Source organism: Primulina eburnea, chromosome 8 (assembly GCF_022965805.1).
Source record: "Primulina eburnea isolate SZY01 chromosome 8, ASM2296580v1, whole genome shotgun sequence".
NCBI classification, from domain to species: Eukaryota; Viridiplantae; Streptophyta; class Magnoliopsida; order Lamiales; family Gesneriaceae; genus Primulina; species Primulina eburnea.
Genome location: NC_133108.1, coordinates 39,093,149 through 39,116,473, shown reverse-complemented (window position 1 = coordinate 39,116,473; position 23,325 = coordinate 39,093,149). Strand labels below are relative to the sequence as shown.

Here is a 23,325-nt window from a genome sequence, read left to right as displayed (position 1 = left end):
AGAAAAAATCCAACATCTTTGTGAATGTCTCTCTCCCGAAAAATCAAGATTGTATTTGCACAAAAAATACTCATAAAATTAAATAAATATCATTCATCTCATTTAAACACAGGTAGAGTAAACACTTTTCTAATACATATTCATGAACTTCATATAAACAAACACATATACCATTTTCTAAAATCTGATATGGTAATCAAGATAATTAACAACAAATCTCAATATATGACAATGAAATATATGTATGTTAATCAAATATATAATTAGCTAAGATAAGTATATCCTTATAAAATTAAATATAGTAAAATCTTATCTCAATCTTCTAAGATAAAGCTACCAGGATATCCAAAAAGACAAATAAGGCAATTATCTAACTCTTCAAAACAATATAATAAATAAACATTAAATTAACAATGTTCTCCTTTGACTTGTTTTGAACACAACCATGCAAACAAAAACTTGCTCTCTTTTTGTGTTGAAACAAACAAAAGAGCAACCATCAAACATTAGCATCCGTTTGGATATATCCATCATCATTTGGATCATATTTGACTTTTAAGATGACAGTTAACACGAGTTTGATCGATATGTTCGAATTTTAATTCACTTAAATGTTGACTACTTCAACATGTAATAGTGAAAGGGAAAATAATTTTTTGTTATACTAAGCATTCAAAGTTTGTATCTTTAATATTTTTTAATTTTATTTTATCAGAATACTGAAATGACACCATAAAATGCTAACTTGACATGGAAAAAAAACTGATGTTGCACTATGAATTGTTGATGTGGCCGACACTATCGACAAATGGATCAAAATTGCCATAAATTAAAAGTTAATATATCAAAATCAAAATTTGAATAATCAGTTAAGTAAAATGCAAAATGAGAAGTTAATCAACCAAAAAAATTTATTTTCCGCTAATGAAATATTAAGTTATACAAAGTTCAAATATCTATATAATTAAACTTGAGCACCTCACATTAGCTAACTTTGATATATCAATGTGACATCAAAATTTCTTCACTGCTTTACCTTTCATAATATTTATCAGCTAACTTCGTTGTTATGAGTTTATTAGTAATATTTGTACATCTCTCTATCTTTTTCTGTTTTTTTTAAAATTATCTTTAATTTAACTAAAAGTTCAAATTATCTCAATAATCTCATCTTTTCTATAAATATCATATTTTAATAAAATAACATATTTTTTTTACATAAAAACTATAGAAAACCAAAAAAAAATTTAATATAACATGACGTGTCACTAGTGTATATTAAAAGCTAGCAACTTTAGTTGTTCAGGCAATGAAGAGTCATTTCATAACAAGATAACATTGTCAAATCGTGAATCCGTTATCAAACTTTCCTCAAAGTCTTGTCACTCGCACTGCGACATCTACACCCATTCATTTTTTTATTTTTATTTTTAATCATATGTTCGTATTAAAGTGAACATAAAATTTTAATTTAGCAATAATTTTCTCTTTTTAATGATATTTTCATGTGTGTATATATATGTATGTATAATATATCTATACTATTATGTGTAATGTTGTTATGAATCAAACATAAAAACATTGTGAGATTGATACGACTACAAGCAGTGGAGAAAGGAGCAAGAGCACAAGGGTGAAGAGTATTCCTAAGAAGTTGGTAGACTATGTAACTTCTAAATAGTCCAATAAAGAAATAATAGATAAGTCAACCATAGGGAAATAAACAAGTATAGGTATATTAGAGGCATACGTGTAAGCTCTATAAATAACTAGGAATTGTGTATGAAGCGGCATTCATAAATAAAATCCCAAATTCTTCTTCTTCCTCTGTAAAATTCTCTCTCAACCTTCTTGTGTTCTTAGGAGATCAGCTTTCTCGAACAAGCTCCTATCATTTGTTGCTCTCGTTGAGTTCGTAAATGGCAGAGGGGACACGCCTGGCTAAATTCGACGAGATTCTATCCAAAATTACAGCAGCACAAGAGAAACAGAACATCAATATGGAATTATTGTCTAATTCATTGAAGGATCTCTCGATTGGATTGCAGACTTTGGATGCGAAAGTCGAGCAACAACTTCGCAAATCGGTGGTCTCCGCGGTAGATCCATCGGCTACAGGCTCCGATAATCAAAATCCGCAGTCACCTTGGACAATTGCACATGCGGATGGTGGCAATCAGCTTCGAACCATGCGGCTGGATGTTCCTCGATTTTCTGGTGAAAATGCGATGGCATGGCTTTCCAGAATACAAAGGTATTTTGATTTTTACAACACACCGGATCCACAACGGTTGCTGATTGCTTCATTTCATCTCGATGGAGCAGCGTTGGATTGGTATGATTGGATGAGTAAAAATAAATTGTGTGCAAGTTGGGAGGAATTTTTAGTGGCAGTTGAGAAACGTTTTGGTCCATCGGAGTATGAGGATTCTTTTGGTAAATTGACAAAATTGGTTCAAACAGGGACATTATTCACTTACCAGCACATGTTTGAACAACTTGCCAATAAGATTCCGGGGGTTCCGGAGCATGCTCTCGTAAGTTGTTTTGTTTCGGGGCTTCGAACGGAGCTAAGAAAGGAGATTCAAGTTTACAAACCTCGATCAGTGGTACAAGCTATGGGACTTGCTAAACTATTTGATGACAAGTCTCTCGATGCCAAATGGAGTCCGAAACTGGGAGACGCTACATATCGAGCAGGTCCTTACAAGGGAAATTCTGGTGCTCCACCTCTCCCACCGTTACTACCGACACCAAGCTCGGCATTACTACCTTCACCTTCGAAGCCTAAAATGCAGGGTATCATCAGAAAATTGTCTTCCACGGAAATGGCTGCCCGACGAGAGAAAGGCCTTTGCTACAATTGTGATGAAAAATTCTCGTTGGGTCATAAATGTAAAGGCCGCCTTTCATTCTTCATGGTGGACGAGGACACCATTTTGGATACGGAGGACGAACCACAATTGGAGAGTTCTGACGATGTATTCAATATTCCAGAAATTAGTCTGCATGCCATGGAAGGCCATTTATCACCTCAGACTTTGAGGATTCAAGCATTAATTGCTGGGGTAAAACTTCAGACTTTGATTGATAGTGGGAGCACACATAATTTCATTCAAGAACGTGTTGCCAATTTTTTATGCCTCCCAATCTGCCCTTCGCCGCATTTTCAAGTTTTGGTGGGTAATGGACAAGCTTTGAGCTGCGAAGGATATTGTCCTCAAGTACACATCCAGCTTGGGTCAGAAATGTTTAAGGTTGACCTATATGTCTTAAATATACAAGGGGCAGATATCGTGCTAGGCGTACAATGGTTGAAATTGTTGGGTCGTATTATCATTGATTACCAACATCTGTATATGGAGTTTATGTGGGAGCATCGATTAGTTAGGCTGCAAGGAGAGCCTTTGTTACAGTGGGATCAACTTCAGGTTCATCAAGTACGCAAGTTGGCCAAGGTTGATGGTATTTCAGAGTGTTTCCAGCTGCTCTCTGTTTCCACTTCTCAGGGTCCAGGGAATCAGGTAGTTCCTGACATGGGTGAGCTTTCTTCTTTGCTTAACTTGTACAAGGCTGTATTTGACGAACCAAAAGCACTTCCCCCTCACCGCCTAATCGACCATAAAATCCATTTGCTCCCAAACACTAACCCTGTCAACGTAAAGCCGTATAGATACCCACACTTTCAAAAAGCGGAGATTGAAAAACTGGTGGCAGAAATGCTACATTCTGGATTAATCCGTCCTAGTCAGAGCCCATTTTCATCTCCAGTTCTTTTAGTAAAAAAAAAAGATGGGACTTGGCGTTTTTGTGTGGATTACAGAGCTTTAAATTTTGTTACTGTCAAGGACAAATTTCCAATCCCAACCGTTGATGAACTTCTGGATGAACTCCATGGAGCTTCATTTTTTTCCAAAATAGATTTGCGTGCGGGTTATCATCAAATTCGCATTCATCCCCGTGACATTCCTAAAACAGCATTTCGAACTCACGACGGTCACTATGAATTCGTTGTCATGCCCTTTGGGCTCACAAATGCTCCCTCCACTTTCCAAGCCACCATGAATAACCTTTTTAAACCATATCTTCGGAAATTTGTCATTGTTTTTTTCGATGATATCTTAATCTTTAGCCAGACCTGGAGTCTTCACCTCGGACATCTAAACACAATCTTGAACTGTCTCCAACAGAATTCCTTCTTAGCCAAAATGTCCAAGTGCTCTTTTGGGAAAACCTCAATTGATTTTTTGGGCCATGTTATCTCGGCTCAAGGGGTAGAACCGGATCCTCTTAAACTTCTTGCTATCCGAGAGTGGCCTCATCCCAAAACACTGAAATCTTTACGGGGATTCTTGGGCCTCACGGGTTATTACCGGAAATTTGTGAAGGGATATGCCTCAATAGCAGCCCCTCTTACTGATCTTCTCAAAAAAGATCAATTCGGGTGGTCGCTAGAAGCCCAACATTCTTTTGACTCTCTTAAATTAGCCTTAACACAAACTCCGGTTTTAGCACTTCCTGATTTTTCCCTTCCCTTTCAAGTTCAAACGGATGCTTCTGGGACAGGAATTGGGGCTGTCCTTATGCAATCCAATCATCCTATAGCTTACTACAGCAAAAAGCTTAGCACCAAACTGACCAAAGCTTCAACTTATGTCCGGGAATTGTTAGCCATAACCCATGCTGTTACTAAATGGAGACAATACCTCATTGGCCATCACTTTACTATCATCACTGACCACCAAAGCTTACGGGACATCCTTACCCAAGCCTTACATACACCAGACCAACAACGATACATTGTCAAGCTTATGGGGTATGATTTTGAGGTGATATATAAACCTGGGAACACAAATGTTGTCGCTGATGCTTTATCTCGGCAATTTGAAGCTGTTTCCGATTCCAATAATATTCCTTCTTCAACTCTTGCTTTTACAGGGCCTATTTTTCCATTCCTGACTGATTTAAAGGCTGAGGTGCGTAGTGATTCATTTTATCAATATCTTCTCGTCAACACTAATTCTTCCGGTTCATGCCCTCGTCCTTTCCTACTTAGGAACGGTCTCCTCTACAAACACCACCGATTGTGCCTTAACCCTGCTTCTCCTTTAAAACCAAAGGTGCTTTTTGAGTTCCACAATACTCCCTTGGCAGGTCATGGCGGAGTCAAGAAGACTCTTTCACGTCTGGCTGCTTGTTTTTATTGGCCTAAAATGAACAAGGATGTGCAGAATTATGTTGCCAATTGCCATGTGTGTCAACAGACAAAGTACAGTACAGACAAGGCTGCAGGACTATTGCAACCTCTTCCAATTCCTCGAAACATTTGGGAGGATGTCTCCATGGATTTCATCACGGGATTGCCACCTTCTCATGGCTTTTCTGTAATCTTGGTGGTTGTTGATCGTCTTTCCAAGTATGCCCATTTCGGTGCATTAAAGGAGCGCTTTACAGCAACTCATGTGGCTTCCTTATTCACTGATATTGTTGTGAAACATCACTCCTTTCCGAAGTCCATCGTTTCGGATCGTGATCCAATCTTCTTAAGCAGATTCTGGAGAGACTTGTTTAACAGCAGTGGTACGTCATTACGGGTGTCCAGCGCATACCATCCACAATCTGATGGGCAAACAGAGGTTTTGAATCGTTGCTTGGAACAATATCTTCGTTGCTTTGTGTCGGACTCCCCTACCAGATGGTTTATTTTTTTACCATGGGCCGAATTATGTTACAACACTAGCTTTCATTCGGCCATTTTAATGTCTCCTTTTGAAGCAGTGTTTGGTAAATCACCACCTTCCCTACCCTCCTATATTTTGGATTCCTCGTCGGTGGAGGCCGTTGATCAGTTGCTGAAGGATAGGGATACCATATTGCAATTGCTACAAACAAATTTAGAAAAGGCTCAGTCTAAAATGAAAGTGCAGGCTGATAAGCATCGTCGAGAGGTCATTTTCGAGGCAGGACAATGGTGTTATATACGGTTGCAGCCACATCGGCAGAGTTCAATCTCTGGCCAGAAATTTACTAAACTCAGTAAAAGGTTTTATGGGCCCTTTCAGATTTTGAAGCGCGTGGGTCCTGTTGCTTACAAACTTGCATTACCAACCCACAGCAAAATCCATCCCATTTTCCATGTTTCGGTTCTCAAGGGGTGCCCCAATCCAGAGGGTGTTGACATATTACAATTGCCTTCTACATCAGTCGACAATCAGCCATTGTTAACACCTCTTGCCGTACTTAATGTGAGACGAATCAAGAAGGATCACTCTTGGATTCCTCAAATTTTGGTTCAGTGGGATGGATTACCATTAGAAGAAACATCGTGGGAGGACCTCACCTGGTTTCGGCATGCTTACCCAGATTTCCACCTTGAGGACAAGGTGCTTCCAAATACAGGGGGTAATGATACGACTACAAGCAGTGGAGAAAGGAGCAAGAGCACAAGGGTGAAGAGTATTCCTAAGAAGTTGGTAGACTATGTAACTTCTAAATAGTCCAATAAAGAAATAATAGATAAGTCAACCATAGGGAAATAAACAAGTATAGGTATATTGGAGGCATACGTGTAAGCTCTATAAATAACTAGGAATTGTGTATGAAGCGGCATTCATAAATAAAATCCCAAATTCTTCTTCTTCCTCTGTAAAATTCTCTCTCAACCTTCTTGTGTTCTTAGGAGATCAGCTTTCTCGAACAAGCTCCTATCAGAGATAGCACTGATTAATTCCGTTAGACAGATCTACGACTCATGAGAAATAAATATTTGTAACGTCTAAATTACTATTTTTCACTATAAGAATATTTTTTTTTGTTAGTTATGTTTTGAAAATTATGTTGATTTGAGTGAAAGATATTGTTTTTGTGTAAGATATATTATTTTTCATTATAGATATGGATCAGATCGACCTATCTCACAAATACAGATGTATGAGAACATTGTACAAAATGCATACTCCTTCCCAAAATATGGCGTCTCATAAGAGTTCCATATTTTAACATAAAGCTATGTAATCCATTCGTTTATACTTTCCACCGTGTGGTCTTCATTCTAATTATGGTGCCACTTTCTTCAAATACTTCAACCACTTCCACGCCGCCACCTCGGGTTTTTTTAAAAAAATTAATTTTAAAAAAATTCAAAAATATTTTTATTATTATTATTTGTTTTTTATATTTTGGAAACATATATTATTTAATAAAATAAGACTTGAGATGACATACCAAAAACAAATATTGAAGCTCAAATTCAATAATTTGAAAGATAAACTTGTACTAAATTTTTAGTTTTTTTTTTTAAATTAAACCAACACATATTTAAATAATTAAAGAATTTTTTAAAACAATAAAAATAATAAAAAAAATTTAAAGATAAATTATAAAATATTTTACAACTAAAGATTTTTTGTAAAAAAAAAATTGATTGACGGGTTCACCATTTTAAAGCGAAGTATCTTTCAAATTATTGAATTTGAGTTTCAATTCACATTTTTTATATGTCCTCCTAGGTCTTATTTATTAAATAAGATATGTGTTTGAATTCTAAAAAAGCAAATACTAATAATAATAATTTAACAAAAATTTAAAATTATCCGCGGAGCGTCCACCATTGATGGTGGATTTTTGCTTTAGTTTCAAATCCCCACCATCCACTTTATTTAAAAAAATAAAAAATAATAAAATAATAAAACCACCACCAAACATTATGGAATTTCAATAGTTTTTAAAAATAAAATTTAATCAATACAATTCTTTAAAATTAATTTTAAGGTTTTATTTACTATTGGGTTGTTGCTCAAAATAAATGTGGTTGTGATAAGGGATGGGAAAATTTTGGCGCTGGCAACGAACCGCATCAATGGGATCCTTTATCCTAGCTCGTCGTGATTTATGACTTCTGAAAGTACTTGATCCACCCCGTTCTGTCTTATTTCCGTAAACGAGGAAACTACATTTTTACTTCTTTTATAATTTTTGTTTTCTAATATCTTTCAATCTTTGACAATTTTAGTTTTTTTTTTTAATCGAGAGTGCTGATATGACGAAAAACTAAATATTATCAAAATCGCAAAATGTAAATGTGCATGACAAAAAAATATAGTTTTCCCTAAAGTCAAATTATAAACCTTTACTTTTTAAAAGGATGTTTTCTATCATTTTGAATTATAGAAGATTATATATATGGAATTAGAATATAAGTTTTGAACCAGAAAAAAACATTTTCAAAGAATTAAACCAAACAATGGGGAAAAGTGACTAAGCTTCACCTGTTGTAAAGAAAGAGAGAAAAATCCTTTCGATGTCCCTGTACTGGGAGGCACCATTAAATAAGCAGCTTTGATTCCTAAAAAAATAATTATAAAAAGCTTAAGATTAAAAAAAACGCTTTGACAGAATAAAAAACCCTGAATTGAATGATTTTTAATATCGATTTTTTAGTTAAAAAAACTTCTCCAACTTTTGAATTGTCGAAACAAGAACTTTATATAAGAGTTGAAGCACCAAAAGACGAATTGGGAATTTTTATGATAGGAGATCGGAGTGTTTTTCTTTGGAGATAGAAAATTCGACCACCGGGTTTTATCAACTTGCAAATTCTTCCTCAGTTGGTTAAAAAAAAGAAAAAATAAGAAGAAGAAAGAAAGAACCATGGACCACCTTTGTTTGGCAGCTGGATTCCAATCTCATATATGTGAAAACTTCAAATAAAATTTATTGCAATAATTATGTTTAATTAGGAATTGAATTTTTATAACTAGATTTGTGAAGAGAAAACTTATTTACTTGAAAAATCAAAAGATCTAAATTATAAAATTATTTTTATTGATACTTTATGTTGTAACTGATTTGCAAAATTAACCCTTTTTTTTTTCTTTTTACCTTAATTGAATTAGGAATTATTTATAAAATTCTACATATATTTGGTAATATACAACAAGGATATAATCTAAATTAATTAAATATATAAATTTGGTAATATATCAGTAATAATTTAAAATTCATGAGATTAGCATTATATTAGTTTTAAATTTGTAATAAGTGTAGCGACTTTAGCCATATTCATACAAGATACGTTTCGTAGGTGTCATAAAAACATGCGAAAAAAATTGCACAAACAATATCATTAATCGTTAAGTTTCAAAATTTTGACTAACACAGTTCTAAGTAGTATTATCATATAATTTTTTTTAGAATAGGTTTCTTGTGAGACGGTCTCACGAATCTTTATCTGTGAGACGGGTCAACTCTATCGATATTTATAGTAAAAAGTAATATTTTTTCATGGATGACCCAAATAGGAGACCTGTCTTACAAAATACTATCCGAGAGATCGTCTCACACAAGTTTTTACTTTAATTTTTTTTGAATAAATGTACAAATTTTATTTATTTTAAAATAATTTATTTAATGTAGTTAAATTGAGGAAGAATAGGGATGGTGGTTGGATAGGACGGCTCGAGGGGATCTGAAACGTCAAATTCATGTCTGTTTAAGGATTTATGTCGCTTTAATTAATTGTACCTAAACGAATGTCATTCCCTGACACTTTTAATCTCTCGATAGTTTTGGACAACACACTTCTCCATTTCTCTTCCAATTTCAACGCTCCTTTGTACTTTATACATTATTTGTTTCATTTTTCATGTATGATATTGTAATGTTAAGACGTGTTGTATGTTTGTATAATTTTTTATAATTAATTTGATTTAAATTTTAATCGAGATAATATGATAAAAATTAGTAAAATTTCATACATGAATTTGAAATTCTTATACTTAATTGTGGATTTCATAATTGTAAAAATTAATTAAAGACTGAAATATAATTTAAAATAATTTTTTTTAAAAAAAAACAAAGTATCTAAATTGCAATTTTAAAAAATTAGATTTAAAACTACAGAAAAAGACAAAATAACATACACTATTTAACTTTATTATGAATATTTTTAATAAATAATAAGAAACGATGCAAACTTTACCCCCAACACTCATAATTTAGAGTAAGTCTCTTGTAAGACGGTCTCACGAATATTTATCTGTGAGACGGGTCAATCTTACTGATATTCACAATAAAAAGTAATAATCTTAGCATAAAAAGTAATATTTTTCATGGATGACTCAAATAAGAGATCCGTCTCACAAAATACGACTCACGAGACCGTCTAACACAAGTCTTTGCTCATAATTTATACATATAACTGGACATTTTAATCAAACTTCGAATAAAACAAGATCTGAGAAAACCATTTTGCTAGATAATTAAACGATCCTAACAATGGCGTTATTTTAGTCATATAAATTATAACTAATTTGATAAAATTACAAGAATAATACAACATAACATCATATCATATATCTTTATCATGAATATTATTCAAAAATAGCACTAACTGAAAAACAAAATGGCACAAGGATTGAGTTATGAAATTTAAAAAGAAAAATATTAGAACAACCAAGTCAGCTAGAAAACATATGAGCAACAAATTATCAAATTCTCAGTCATAATGGAAGAAAGAAGTCCCTATTTAGCAGCAGATGGCATCGGCATCGATCGAGCTAAAGGACAACCTAGTCTTCTCATCCGAACCAAAGCTGAACTTCAGATCAGATGCATCATTCATCGAGGCATTGCTAGTAGATGGAAAAGAGAAAATAAGACTTGGATTTGATTTATTTGCTCCGAAACTGTAAGCAGGCCTGAGGAGTAATACTTGTAGATGGCAGGATGGAAGGTGTTGTTGGTGGTTCAGAAAGAACACCAGCAGCAGTACATACGGGGAAAGTGAATCCCGGGACATTGTCCGAGTTAAAAGCACGAATTTCATGCTTGTTGATGGAAATTGATGGCAAAGAAGGCTTAGTCTCGTGATTCTTTGAAAGCCCTGAAGCAGTAGAATTGGTGGAAGCCTTCACATCAGGTCCATTACTCAGACGTGTGTGAGGAAAAATCACATTTTTTTCCTGTCCATGGCTAGTTGTAAGAAAAGCATTCTGTAATAAGAAAAAATGTGGTTAAGAGTACTGACGTGCAAGTTAACTGTAATCCAGATAAAAATTCGAAGGTAGAAAATTATAATTGAGATCATATATGTTTGTCCACGATCTACATCTGTCATTTATTTAGCACGCTACCTACATGTTTTCTTCGGATTACTACAATCTAATATTTGCCTTTTGGAAGAGCAAAAACATTCAGACTACTATAAGTCAAAAATTTCAGACACTAAGAATGTAAACAAACTTTCTATGTCTTAGTTGCAGTTGAAACCCATGTTTCTATGGCAATAAAAATCACTGACAAATGTGATGACTTTTGACATAAGACTCGGGTGGAAAGAACTGCTTGGTGACATAAATTCCAACTTGTATCGGTAAATATGGACATATTTTTTCAATACAGTTAGGACCTCGAAATGTTTCCTCACACATCGTATATCTTGAATTAGATATGCAACAGAAACCAGAATGACTTATAAGTTAGTAAAACTTGCCTTGCATGCTCAACAAATGGTTCAAAATATGATTGAAACTAACCATACACAAGCCTTGATATGGATCCTCCTACCCCATTGTGCTTTATCTCCTATTATATCATCATCTATATTTAGATAATGCATATCATGTTTAATTGTTAGCATTCAAGTCTTTTTTCTGTCTTTCAATATGGGTGCTAGTCATGGTCTCGCATCTCCTAACTGCAGCCTCTATTGGTCGCCTTTATCGTGTTCATACCATCTTAGGTGGTGACGTGTTTGTCCCAACAAAGCCCATGAATTGAAGGTTGGTGTGTCAAGCAAGGCCATCATTAAGGCATTAATGAAACTACAATCTTCCGGGTGCAGATGAATCAACATTAGAGATTTGCTTCAGTGTCATATTCCAAGTTCCAGTATTAAGCATGGAGAAAGAGTACTGTTCCAAAACATCACCAAATTCGTAAGGATGGCAGCAGCTTTTAACGGTTAAGAACAATTTTTACCAGGCTAATTGTAGAACAAAGAAATCTATAGCACAATATAGCATCTAGCATTTATTGCAGCTATATGATGCTTTGCTTGTGCTTCAGCTCAATTCAGTAGGTTGCCAATTTTTTTGTTCTTTTTTTGTCAGCAGCCACTATCTTATACAGCTATGTCAACCCGTAAGAGGTCGTGCTTCATTGTCATGCTAGTCAAGTCATCGATCTTCAATGATATGACAATAGATAATCAATGATGTGACAACAGATACAAAGCACATAAAAAAAAACCACCACATAATTTAAAAACCGGCACTCTGAAAAAGATTGAATACCTCATGGGGAAAAAGAAACCACCACATAATTTAAAAACCAGCACTCTGAAAAAGATTAAATACCTCATTTGAATTCTTGCCCACATGACCAGAAGATGCCCCAAAACCTAAAGATGACACTGCATTTGCACCAGGTACCATGCCAGAATTAACAAAGATGGTGCTAGGAGCCTTAGGATTCACATTGACTGCATCTTTAGCTGCCATATCCATGCCTTTGTCATTTAACTTAAAAAATAATTGGAACTGCTGCTACCTTTGTTAATTTCCAAAGGGGAATTAAGGCCAGATAAACCAGCATTCTTAAGAGAAGCAAGCTCACCTGAGTGAAGTGAGCTTATGTTTTCCTCGTGAACGGTATCATCGGCATCGGAAGAAATTTTTTTCCATTCAGTCACCAATTTTATTTCAGCTTCTTTTTCTTTAGGTGTCGGTTTTTTTCTATCCAGGTGTTCCAATATTCTTTTAACCGCCGGACTGCAGAATGAATTTGCATTTTGTAAAACCCTATCAGAGAAACCTGATGCATTGGCATCTGTTAAGCATTTTGAAGTGCAACTTTTTTTACCAGGTTCCAGATTTTTATTGGTAGTAAGCAAGAAACCGCTAAAAGAATTGGAATTTAAATTTTCTGATGGAACATCCTTAAGTGAGCTCAGGATCATAGATTCTCCGGGACGGACTTCTGAATCAAATTTCTTCCTGATGTGGCGAACAGGGCCCACAGATCCACAGACATCAACACTGTCGACCGTCGACCTTGCCTGAAAGTCATTTTAGATGCTCATAGAGAACAACTCATGCACATTCGCTAACATAGTCATGGATTTAGCCAAGAATCCATCTAGGTATTATTAATTTTACATTAGAAGACACAAGTTCACCTCTCATACCCAAACTGTATTCCTGAACAGATTTAACTACGTACAATAAGATATAACTAATGCAACACAAGTGAAGAACCACAATAAGAAAAATCAAAGGTTGTACCTGGCCATAAATGGAAGTCGGAGATTGTTTAAAGGGGGTTAATGTGTTAGCAAAACTGCTATTGGCATTTAACTGCACCAACAAATAACATTTAGATAACAAAGACAAATAATCTTTATGCATAAACTTCAACCATAACCTCATATACCTTAGCTGTGGACCTCGACGAGATAGTTCTAGCATAAGGAGTTCTTGGAAAATCACGAAGCCCGTATCTGCTACTCTGACTCTGTGGTGTGTTGTAACCATGGTGATCATTGAGTATGGCACCAGGCCAACAAATGGATGACGTAGGTAAAGGTGATGGCACAGGTGGCTGTTGTGAAAATTTGTTGCTTGGTTCAGCTCTTTCACCTTTTGATGTGCAACTAAGAAGATTGTGGCCTTGTTCTAAAGTGCGGCCAGCCATATACGCACGAGCAATATCAATTGGAGAAGCACCAACTCCAACCGGAACCTGCACAATTTTGTGAATTAGTGACTTCTATACATGAAAATTGCGAGGGGATTCCAGATCTGATGCAGTGTAAACTCAGGCAGACACAGTCAACGGTTTGTCAAAGCTTCCCCAACCTAATGAATGACAAACTACTTTTTTTTTATTTTAATATTCTGTTTTCAAGATTTGCACATTTCAGTTTTCTATTTTTCAAAATTTTTAAACTTATTAAAATATTTCTCCATATTTATTATCTTTCTCTATACAATTTAAGAGAAATCCGTATCAAGAGACGCAAACATTTGAGCCCAAAGTCCAATTCCAATGGGTCCAACACTCGATAGTTTCTGTCACGGCATTATTGGCACTAATATATCATATTCACTGTGCAGGTCCTTCGATGCTACAAGTAATGCCTCCGCCCTTAATCCAAGAGCCACAAGAGAATTACATGTACTTCTTCACATAAGCTCACACAAGGTATTACATGAAAACTAAATATGTGACTTCTTTGCACCCCTTGGATTAATACTTAGCGCACTACTCATATGAGAGCTAAATAAAGTGTCTTCCATCAAATTTATCATTTGTATATACACACACACACACACACATATCATACAAAAAAATTATGAATTCAAACATAAATCTTGATGAAAAGATCACCAACTAAAAAGCTCTGCGTAGGTAAAGTAATAAAATCAGAAGGGGAAATAGATAAAGGCGCCCTCACATCTGATTTTTCAGGGAAAGTGCCAAGTGTGTCTCTATCCATAGCATGGCGTATATCTGCTGCGAGCGTACTTGGAATTTCATGAATCCACCGAACCTGCTCACTGTCTCCTCTATCATCCCTTCTTGATTGCTTCTCTGACTCAATGTCCAGCCTAGAATTTAATATTGCCACCAAATGGCTGATTTCCTCCCTGCATTCCAGTTGCATCAGATATAAGATTGATCTATAACACTTTCAAACGCACAAGATTCCTATTCCCTGAAAGCATATACACAAGTGTGTATCACTGCATAAACTGACCATGCATTACAAGGAAATAATGCGAAGTTAAGATGGGGATTTCTTAAGACCAAATGTTTCAAGTTTCCACATTTCTAAATCCTCCCTCCCAACACTTGTACAAGAACTTCTAATGTCAGTAGCCAGATCTCTTGTCCCCAGGCCAGATGATCGCAGCTAAGATATTTATAATCTCAGTAACTAAAAGGCTGACTCTTGAAGGGTATTCATACCCAAATCTGTCATAGGGATATTTAAGATTCCTTATTCACAATATTGCCAATAAAATCTCCAATATCTCTCATCTTTTCATTCACTCGGCAAAACCTTCATGCTTCTATTGTAATCAAAGCCATATTTTTAACCCTCACCATACATCTTTTTCACTGGCCTAAAATGAAGGTATGCATTCTTAGGGGTGTTCATCGGTCGGTTCGGTTCGGTTTTCGGTTTTTTATTTCGGTTTTTTCGGTTTTCGATTTTACAAATATATAATCCGATATCCGAACCATTTTTCTTCGGTTCGGTTCGATTTTCTACCGAAATGGTTCGGTTATTTCGGTCGTTTAATTCGGTTTTGATACAATTATTTAAATTAACAATATAAATATATTATAAAATATAATATGTTATCTTTTTAAATGATTTCTTAGTAAAATATTTAAGTCCCATTCAAGATACGAGTTTTCTCACTACTTTCAATTGGGTAGTGTCAGACTTCTGAAACGCAAAAAACGATGTACCTAGAAAAAGTTCTTCCCTTAATCCACTCCTCGATTCTCAAAAACTGGGAATCATAACGAATTCCGCCCCTCTCTTCGGATGATCGGGACATTATAACCTGCATAAAAGGTTTCGAGATATAAAAATCACAAATTTACGATACCGGGAAATAAAATCCAATCAGATTTGTCTTGGGAACAAAATACTAATAAATAAACAAAGAGGCTTTCCAAATTAGAAAGAAAAAAAAAAGACAAAAAACTACAGCGAATGCAGAGGTTAGAATCACACCGTTATATTCTAGCGCGGAGAAATTAACTTCACCCAAAATCTAAGATGGACTAGAGGGAGCAGGACAAGAGTACTGGCTGCGCCGCCGTCTTCTTCGGGTGTCGAGTATCAACGGCGTTCATTTTATTTATTTTTATTTTTATTCAATATTTAAGTTATGAGTTCGTAACGTTGATTCACAATAAAAATTAATACTTATGGCCTCACAAAATACGATTGTGCTTATGGCCTCACAAAATACGATTGTGAGATTTAGTTTTTATTGTAAATATCGGTAGGATTTACTTGTTTCACATATAAAAATTCGTGAGACCGTCTCACAAAAAATCCACTTCTCGTGACGAGCTTTGAATCAATGCCTCTTCTTTGTTTTTTCCCCCTTTTCGAGAGCAAGATATATAATTAGGAGCCACTATTTCTCTATTACTAATGAAAAAACATATTATAATTCATTGTATTACTGTCATCATTAAAACCAAAATATGAATATTTAAAAGAAGAGAAAAAAATAAAGCAACAAATATAATTTTAAGAACCAAAAGAGTTATGAAACAAAATTAAGCCAAATGTCACAGAATATTTAGATAAACCGTATTAATTAATTAAAATATTTTCTATAAAAATTGTGGTGTTTATAAATTCTATGTAAACACATCTAAAGAATTTGACATTTCCCACATATGTTGGGATAAATTAACTCATAGATCGATACACATCAAAACTATGAAATAATATATATGATCAAATCATATAATATAATTTCAAGTGAGGTTATATCGTTTTTAATATTTCATCTCTTAAAATCTCCTTCAAAAATCATAAGTTTCCTATGTTAGTGATATTGTTATTGAAATTGAACTAACAATAAAAGCAAGAATAAAATATTATTACAAAACTTGAAAGGGAAATAAAGACAGAGGACAACATACATAATAAATGATATCGAGAAAGAAAAAAAATTGTAAATACAGTGCGTTGATGAGATCTTCTTTTATTGGGTGGATTTTAAGATTTCAAGAAATTGGACTCCCAACAAGCAACACACAAAGTTTATACAAACTATTCAAGTTTGAAATATCCCAAAACGACCATCCAAATGTTTCTAAGCCAATTCAAAAGAACTTCTAACTTCAACTACTGAAGTGGTTGTGAAGGGGCTTGAGAGTCTCTCGTCGCTTCTTGTGTGTTTTTATGATTTGGAACTTCATGTCCCACCAATGTTTGCCTCGATCTGTATTTCCTTACTTGTGCAGATTGGAGTCCAAAACGAATGGAAGTTTCTGACGAGAAGGGGACGCCGACCATGTCATGTTGGAAAAGTCAAGAAAGGCAGCACAGGAAAGGAAAACATGTAATAAATGTGTGTTGCCTATTTTGTAGGAAGTTTCGCAGAATTGATGGAATACGCGTTTTTAACGCGTGTTCACACGGTCAGAGGGCTCTATAAATAGAGCTCCCCCTTTCATTCTGAAATCATCCCTTCATCCCTTCTTCGAGTTTTCTCTCATCTTATAAGCATTTGCGTGCTTAGTTCTATAATATTTGTGAGGTGTTTGTTCTCCTGTATTAAGAGAGTGTGTGTTCTTTTTGGAAACACAGTGAGTGAGTTGTACACCACAAAATATTATAGTGGAAATTCTTTTCATCTTGCCCGTGGTTTTTACCCTAATAATTTTTAGGGGTTTTCCACGTAAATCTCGGTGTCCAGTTATTCTTTATTTTCCTGTTTTTACTATCTCAAATTCCGCACGTGGGACTAACAAGTGGTATCAGAGCCTTGGTTTAAAATTTCTTAAAATTCTGAGTATGCTCTGTGGTTGCAGCCTAGACTGATCTTCCACATCAGAAAAGATTTTTTGAGATTTTTTATTTAAGGCGGGATTATTTTGTCCAGTCTATAAAATTGTTGTAGACATAATGGCGGGAAGGTACGAGATAGCAAAGTTCAATGGAAGCAATTTTATGTTGTGGAAAATAAAGATACAAGCAGTTTTAAGAAAAGAAAATTGCTTGGCGGCTATTGGAGATAGACCGGTGAAGATTACAGATGATGGAAAGTGGAATGAGATGAATGATAACGTTGTTGCCAATTTACACTTGGCTATAGCAGACGAAGTTTTATCAAGTATCTCTGAGATAAAAACAGCCAAAGTTATCTGGGATACTCTAACAAAGATGTACGAGGTCAAGTCGCTACACAATATGATTTTCCTAAAGAGAAGACTTTATACTCTTCGGATGGCGGAATCCTCATCGATGACCAACCATATCAATACACTAAATACTCTATTTGCCCAACTCACTTCCATGGGGCATAAAATAGGGGAAAATGAACGTGCAGAGCTTCTACTTCAAAGTCTACCAGATTCATACGATCAACTTATCATCAACATTACCAACAATATTCTGATGGGCTTTCTAAGATTCGACGATATCTTAACTGCGGTTCTCGGAGAAGAAAGCCGGCGCAAGAATAAGGAAGATAGGTTGGTATCCTCGAAGCAGGCAGAGGCATTACCGATGATAAGAGGAAGATTTATGGACCTTGACTCCAGTGGGAGCCAAAGACGAGGTAGATCAAAGTCAAGAAGTAAGAAGAAAAATATTTACTGCTTTAAATGTGGCGGTAAAGGGCACTTCAAGAAAGAGTGTACGAGTATTGATAAAAGTTCTCAAGGAAATGTGGCCAGTACTTCAGGCAGTGGTGAAATATTATTCAGCGAAGCAGCAACTGTTGCAGAAGGCAGACACAAATTTTGTGACACATGGATTATGGATTCAGGAACGACGTGGCACATGACGTCTCGTAGAGAATGGTTTGATCATTATGAACCAGTCTCAGGAGGATCTGTATTCATGAGAAATGATCATGCCTTGGAAATCGCTGGGGTCGGTACTATCAAAATAAAAATGTTTGATGGAACCATTCGCACCACACAGGAGGTACGACATGTGAAAGGACTGACGAAAAATCTTTTGTCCTTGGGGCAATTGGATGACATCGGGTGCAAAACTCGGATCGAGAACGGGATCATGAAAATTGTCAAAGGCGCGCTTGTGGTTATGAAGGCGGAAAAGGTTGCTGCCAATCTGTATGTACTTTTGGGAGAAACACACAAAGAGGCGGAGCTAGCTGTTGCATCAAATGGTTCAGGAGAAGAATTAACAGTGTTATGGCATAGAAAGCTCGGGCATATGTCAGAACGAGGGTTGAAAATTCTCTCAGAACGGAAGCTGCTGCCGGGACTTACAAAAGTGTCATTACCCTTTTGTGAGCATTGTGTTACCAGTAAACAACACAGATTAAAGTTTGGCACTTCTACTACCAGGAGCAAAAGTATATTGGAGCTGATTCATTCGGATGTTTGGCAAGCACCGGTTGTATCCCTAGGAGGAGCGAGATATTTTGTCTCGTTCATTGATGATTTCTCTAGGAGATGTTGGGTGTATCCAATCAAGAAGAAATCAGATGTTTTTCAGATCTTCAAAGATTTCAAAGCGCGGGTCGAACTTGATTCTGAAAAGAAAATCAAGTGTCTGAGGACTGACAATGGAGGAGAATATACCAGTGATGAGTTTGATGCATATTGTCAACATGAGGGCATCAAAAGACAATTCACGACGGCTTACAAACCCCAACAGAATGGAGTGACAGAGCGGATGAACAGGACCTTGTTGGACAGAACAAGAGCTATGTTGAGTACTGGAGGTCTGGAAAAGTCATTTTGGGCTGAAGCAGTCAAAACCGCTTGTTATATTATCAATCGTTCTCCTTCAGTGGCGATTGATCTGAAGACTCCGATGGAGATGTAGATCGGGAAGCCGGCAGATTATTCTCATTTGCATACATTTGGAAGTCCGGTGTACGTTTTGTACAATGATCAAGAAAGATCAAAGTTGGATTCGAAATCCAGAAAATGTATCTTCTTGGGATATGCTGATGGAGTAAAGGGGTTTCGCTTGTGGGATCCTACTGTTCACAAGCTTGCCATCAGCAGGGATGTTATCTTCGAGAAAGATAAAGTAAAGGGAGACAAAGGCACACCGAATTCAGAAACTACTATTTTTCATGTGGAAAATAAGACGGACGAAAGTCAAGTTTCTTATGAAGCAGTACCAGAGCACGAAGAACAAGAACATGTTGAGTCTGAGGTTTCCAATGTGAGGCAGTCAACTCGAGACAGAAGACCACCAGGTTGGCTTTCAGATTATGTCACTGAAAGCAACATTGCATATTGTCTATTATCAGAGGATGGTGAGCCATCGAGTTTCCACGAGACTACTCAAAGCTCGGATGTATCCTTATGGATGATAGCAATACAAGAAGAGTTGGAGGCTTTAGACAGGAATAAAACTTGGGATCTTGTTACACTACCACGAGGAAGGAAAGCCATTGGAAACAGATGGGTCTATAAGATCAAGCGTGATGGCAATAACCAAGTGGAACGGTATCGTGCTAGATTGGTGGTAAAAGGGTATGCTCAGAAAGAAGGCATTGACTTCAATGAGATATTTTCTCCTGTGGTTCGGCTTACAACAGTCAGAGTGGTGCTGGCATTGTGTACGGTGTTTGACCTACATCTAGAACAGCTAGATGTGAAAACGGCGTTTCTTCATGGAGATCTTGAAGAAGAAATCTATATGCTCCAGCCAGAAGGTTTTGCAGAAAAAGGCAAAGAGAACTTGGTTTGCAGGTTAAAGAAATCTCTGTACGGTCTCAAACAGGCGCCGAGGTGTTGGTACAAGAGATTTGATTCCTATATCACGAGCCTTGGATACAACAGACTGAGTGCAGACCCTTGTACGTATTTCAAGAGGTCTGGTGATGATTATATTATTTTGCTGTTGTATGTGGACGACATGTTGGTAGCAGGCCCCAACAAATATCAGGTCCAAGGATTGAAGGCACAGTTGGCTAAGGAATTTGATATGAAGGACTTGGGACCAGCAAACAAGATTCTAGGGATGCAAGTTCACCGAGACAGAAGTAACAGAAAGATTTGGCTTTCCCAGAAAAATTATTTGAAGAAAGTCTTGCAACGCTTCAACATGCAAGATAGTAAGCCAATCTCGACCCCTCTTCCTGTTAACTTCGAGTTATCCTCCGAGATGTGTCCTAGCAGTGAAGCAGAGAGGATGGAGATGTTTCGAGTACCATATGCATCAGCAGTGGGAAGTTTGATGTTCGCCATGATATGTACAAGACCGGACATTGCTCAAGCAGTGGGAGCAGTTAGTCGGTATATGGCGAATCCTGGACGAGAGCATTGGAGCACTGTAAGAGGATCCTTAGATACATTAAGGGTACCTCGAATGCTGCATTATTTTATGGAGGATCGGATTTTACACTCAGGGGCTTTGTCGATTCAGATTATGCAGGTGATCCTGATAAGAGAAAATCTACTACTGGTTATGTGTTTACGCTTGCAGGAGGAGCAGTAAGCTGGGTTTCAAAACTGCAGACAGTTGTGGCGTTATCTACAACAGAGGCAGAATACATGGCAGCTACTCAAGCTTGCAAGGAGGCAATATGGACTAAAAGGTTATTGGAGGAGATCGGGCATAAACAAGAGAATGTTTCTTTGTTTTGTGACAGTCAGAGTGCCTTGCACATCGCAAGGAATCCAGCCTTTCATTCCAGGACGAAACACATTGGAGTCCAATTTCACTTTGTGCGGGAAGTAGTAGAAGAAGGAAACGTGGATATGCAGAAGATCCATACGAAGGAAAACATAGCTGATTTTCTGACCAAGCCAGTGAACACTGATAAGTTTGAGTGGTGTAGATTCTCAAGTGGCCTAGCAGAGACGTAAGCAGCAGGTAATGGCAAGATTGAAAGGATGTGTGGAGATGTGTTTGATTCTCAATCAAATCTCCAAGTGGGAGAAATGTTGGAAAAGTCAAGAAAGGCAGCACATGAAAGGAAAACATGTAATAAACGTGTGTTGCCTATTTTGTAGGAAGTTTCACAGAATTGATGGAATACGCGTTTTTAACGCGTGTTCACACGGTCAGGGGGCTCTATAAATAGAGCTCCCTCCTTCATTCTGAAATCATCCCTTCATCCTTTCTTCGAGTTTTCTCTCATCTTATAAGCATTTGCGTGCTTAGTTCTATAATATTTGTGAGGTGTTTGTTCTCCTGTATTAAGAGAGTGTGTGTTCTCTTTGGAAACACAGTGAGTGAGTTGTACACCACAAAATATTATAGTGGAAATTCTTTTCATCTTGTCCGTGGTTTTTACCCTAATAATTTTTAGGGGTTTTCCACGTAAATCTCGGTGTCCAGTTATTTTTTATTTTCCTGTTTTTACTATCTCAAATTCCGCACGTGGGACCAACATGTCATTGAACTGCCAAGAACAAAGGAAGAAAAGTGAGGTTTATCAATACAGAAAAAAAATTCTACTTAGCAACAGAAATCACCATCATCGCTAAAGTCACCATTGCAAACATATTGCGACAGTTTTTCAAAACTCGTCGCTTATTGTGACGGTTTTGAAACCTTCGCTAATTAGCGACGGTTTTGATTTAAACCCTCCCCAATTTAACGACAGAATATGACCAAAACCGTCGCTCATTAGCGACGGTGTTTGAGTAAACATTCGCTAATCAGCGACTGAATATGACCTAATTAGCGACTATTTTGTCAAAACCCGTCACTAATTACGAAACCGTTGCTAGTAGCGACATTTGTTTTCATATTTCGTCGCTAATTATTTCTTTTTTATATAAAAAAAATTGTTTTTTATAATTTCTTTAAAAAAAATTTATAATTATTTATACAAATTTTTAAAAAATCTCCTCAACTCATCTAAATTAATGATTTTCAAATTTGTAAATAATGTATTAAATGATTAAATCTTGCGATAATAAACAAACAACAAAATCGCTTAAGAGATAAAAATATATTACAAAGGTGAAGAGGTGTAGAGAAAATGGACCGAAACGCCCAAATTTATAGACTATTTGGGATGGTTTCAAAAAACCGTCGCTATTAGCGACAGTTCTCAAAAAAGCGTCGCTATTGGCGACGGTTTTATGAATTGTCGTTATTAGCAATAGTTTTATGAAAAACAATCGCTAATTATAGCGACGATTCTCATAAATCGCTAACTCGACGTTTCGTTTGCACCGTCGCTAACCAGCGACAGTTTTATAATATGTCGCTAAAGTTTGCGACAGTTTTAATTAAACCATCGCAAATTTATAAATTGCGACGGTTTTTGTTTAAATTGTCTCTGTGACGGTTTTTGAAAAACCGTCGCTACCTCCTGATTTTTTTGTAGTGTATGTGGGTCAAACGCCTATGAGCAAACTTTTTTATCAGAGATGTTTGTATTTGTGTCTGTGCTTATCCATCTGCCACGCCTGTTTATACTTTTACGCATGCGGAAATTTCAAAATATTTGTATACATCCAAGTCCTTGCTTCGATGCGTCGTTGTAAATGTTGAAGTCCTTATCGTTCTTGGGCAGTACAAAAACTAGAGTAGAAGTCAACTTTTTCTTCAATACTTTAAAGATCTTCTCACATTCTTTACTCCAACTGAATTTATAATTCTTTTGAGTGAGT

At 36.2% G+C, this 23,325-nt stretch overlaps 1 protein-coding gene across 1 annotated transcript; it reads right to left on the bottom strand.

Moving 5' to 3' along the window:
* Positions 1-10,331: 10,331 nt before the first annotated feature.
* Positions 10,332-15,848, bottom strand: LOC140839641 (uncharacterized). The gene is made up of 8 exons (XM_073206480.1): positions 15,785-15,848; positions 15,481-15,578; positions 14,456-14,648; positions 13,432-13,740; positions 13,284-13,355; positions 12,616-13,057; positions 12,357-12,493; positions 10,332-10,991 (listed from the first exon to the last, which is right to left on the bottom strand). Exons 2-8 carry the CDS (start codon positions 15,570-15,572, stop codon positions 10,671-10,673), a joined length of 1,566 nt encoding a protein of 521 aa, XP_073062581.1. The 5' UTR covers positions 15,573-15,578; positions 15,785-15,848; the 3' UTR covers positions 10,332-10,670.
* Positions 15,849-23,325: the final 7,477 nt, after the last annotated feature.

What these genes read in the sequence shown, in the direction of transcription:
- LOC140839641 (XM_073206480.1), bottom strand. Translation starts at nt 15,572, where the DNA reads ATGTCCCGATCATCCGAAGAGAGGGGCGGAATTCGTTATGATTCCCAG. An exon ending in CTTTCCCTGAAAAATCAGAT is followed by an intron (nt 13,741 to 14,455) that starts GTGAGGGCGCCT and finishes AAAATTGTGCAG; the next exon opens with GTTCCGGTTGGAGTTGGTGC. An exon ending in CGTCGAGGTCCACAGCTAAG is followed by an intron (nt 13,356 to 13,431) that starts GTATATGAGGTT and finishes TTGTTGGTGCAG; the next exon opens with TTAAATGCCAATAGCAGTTT.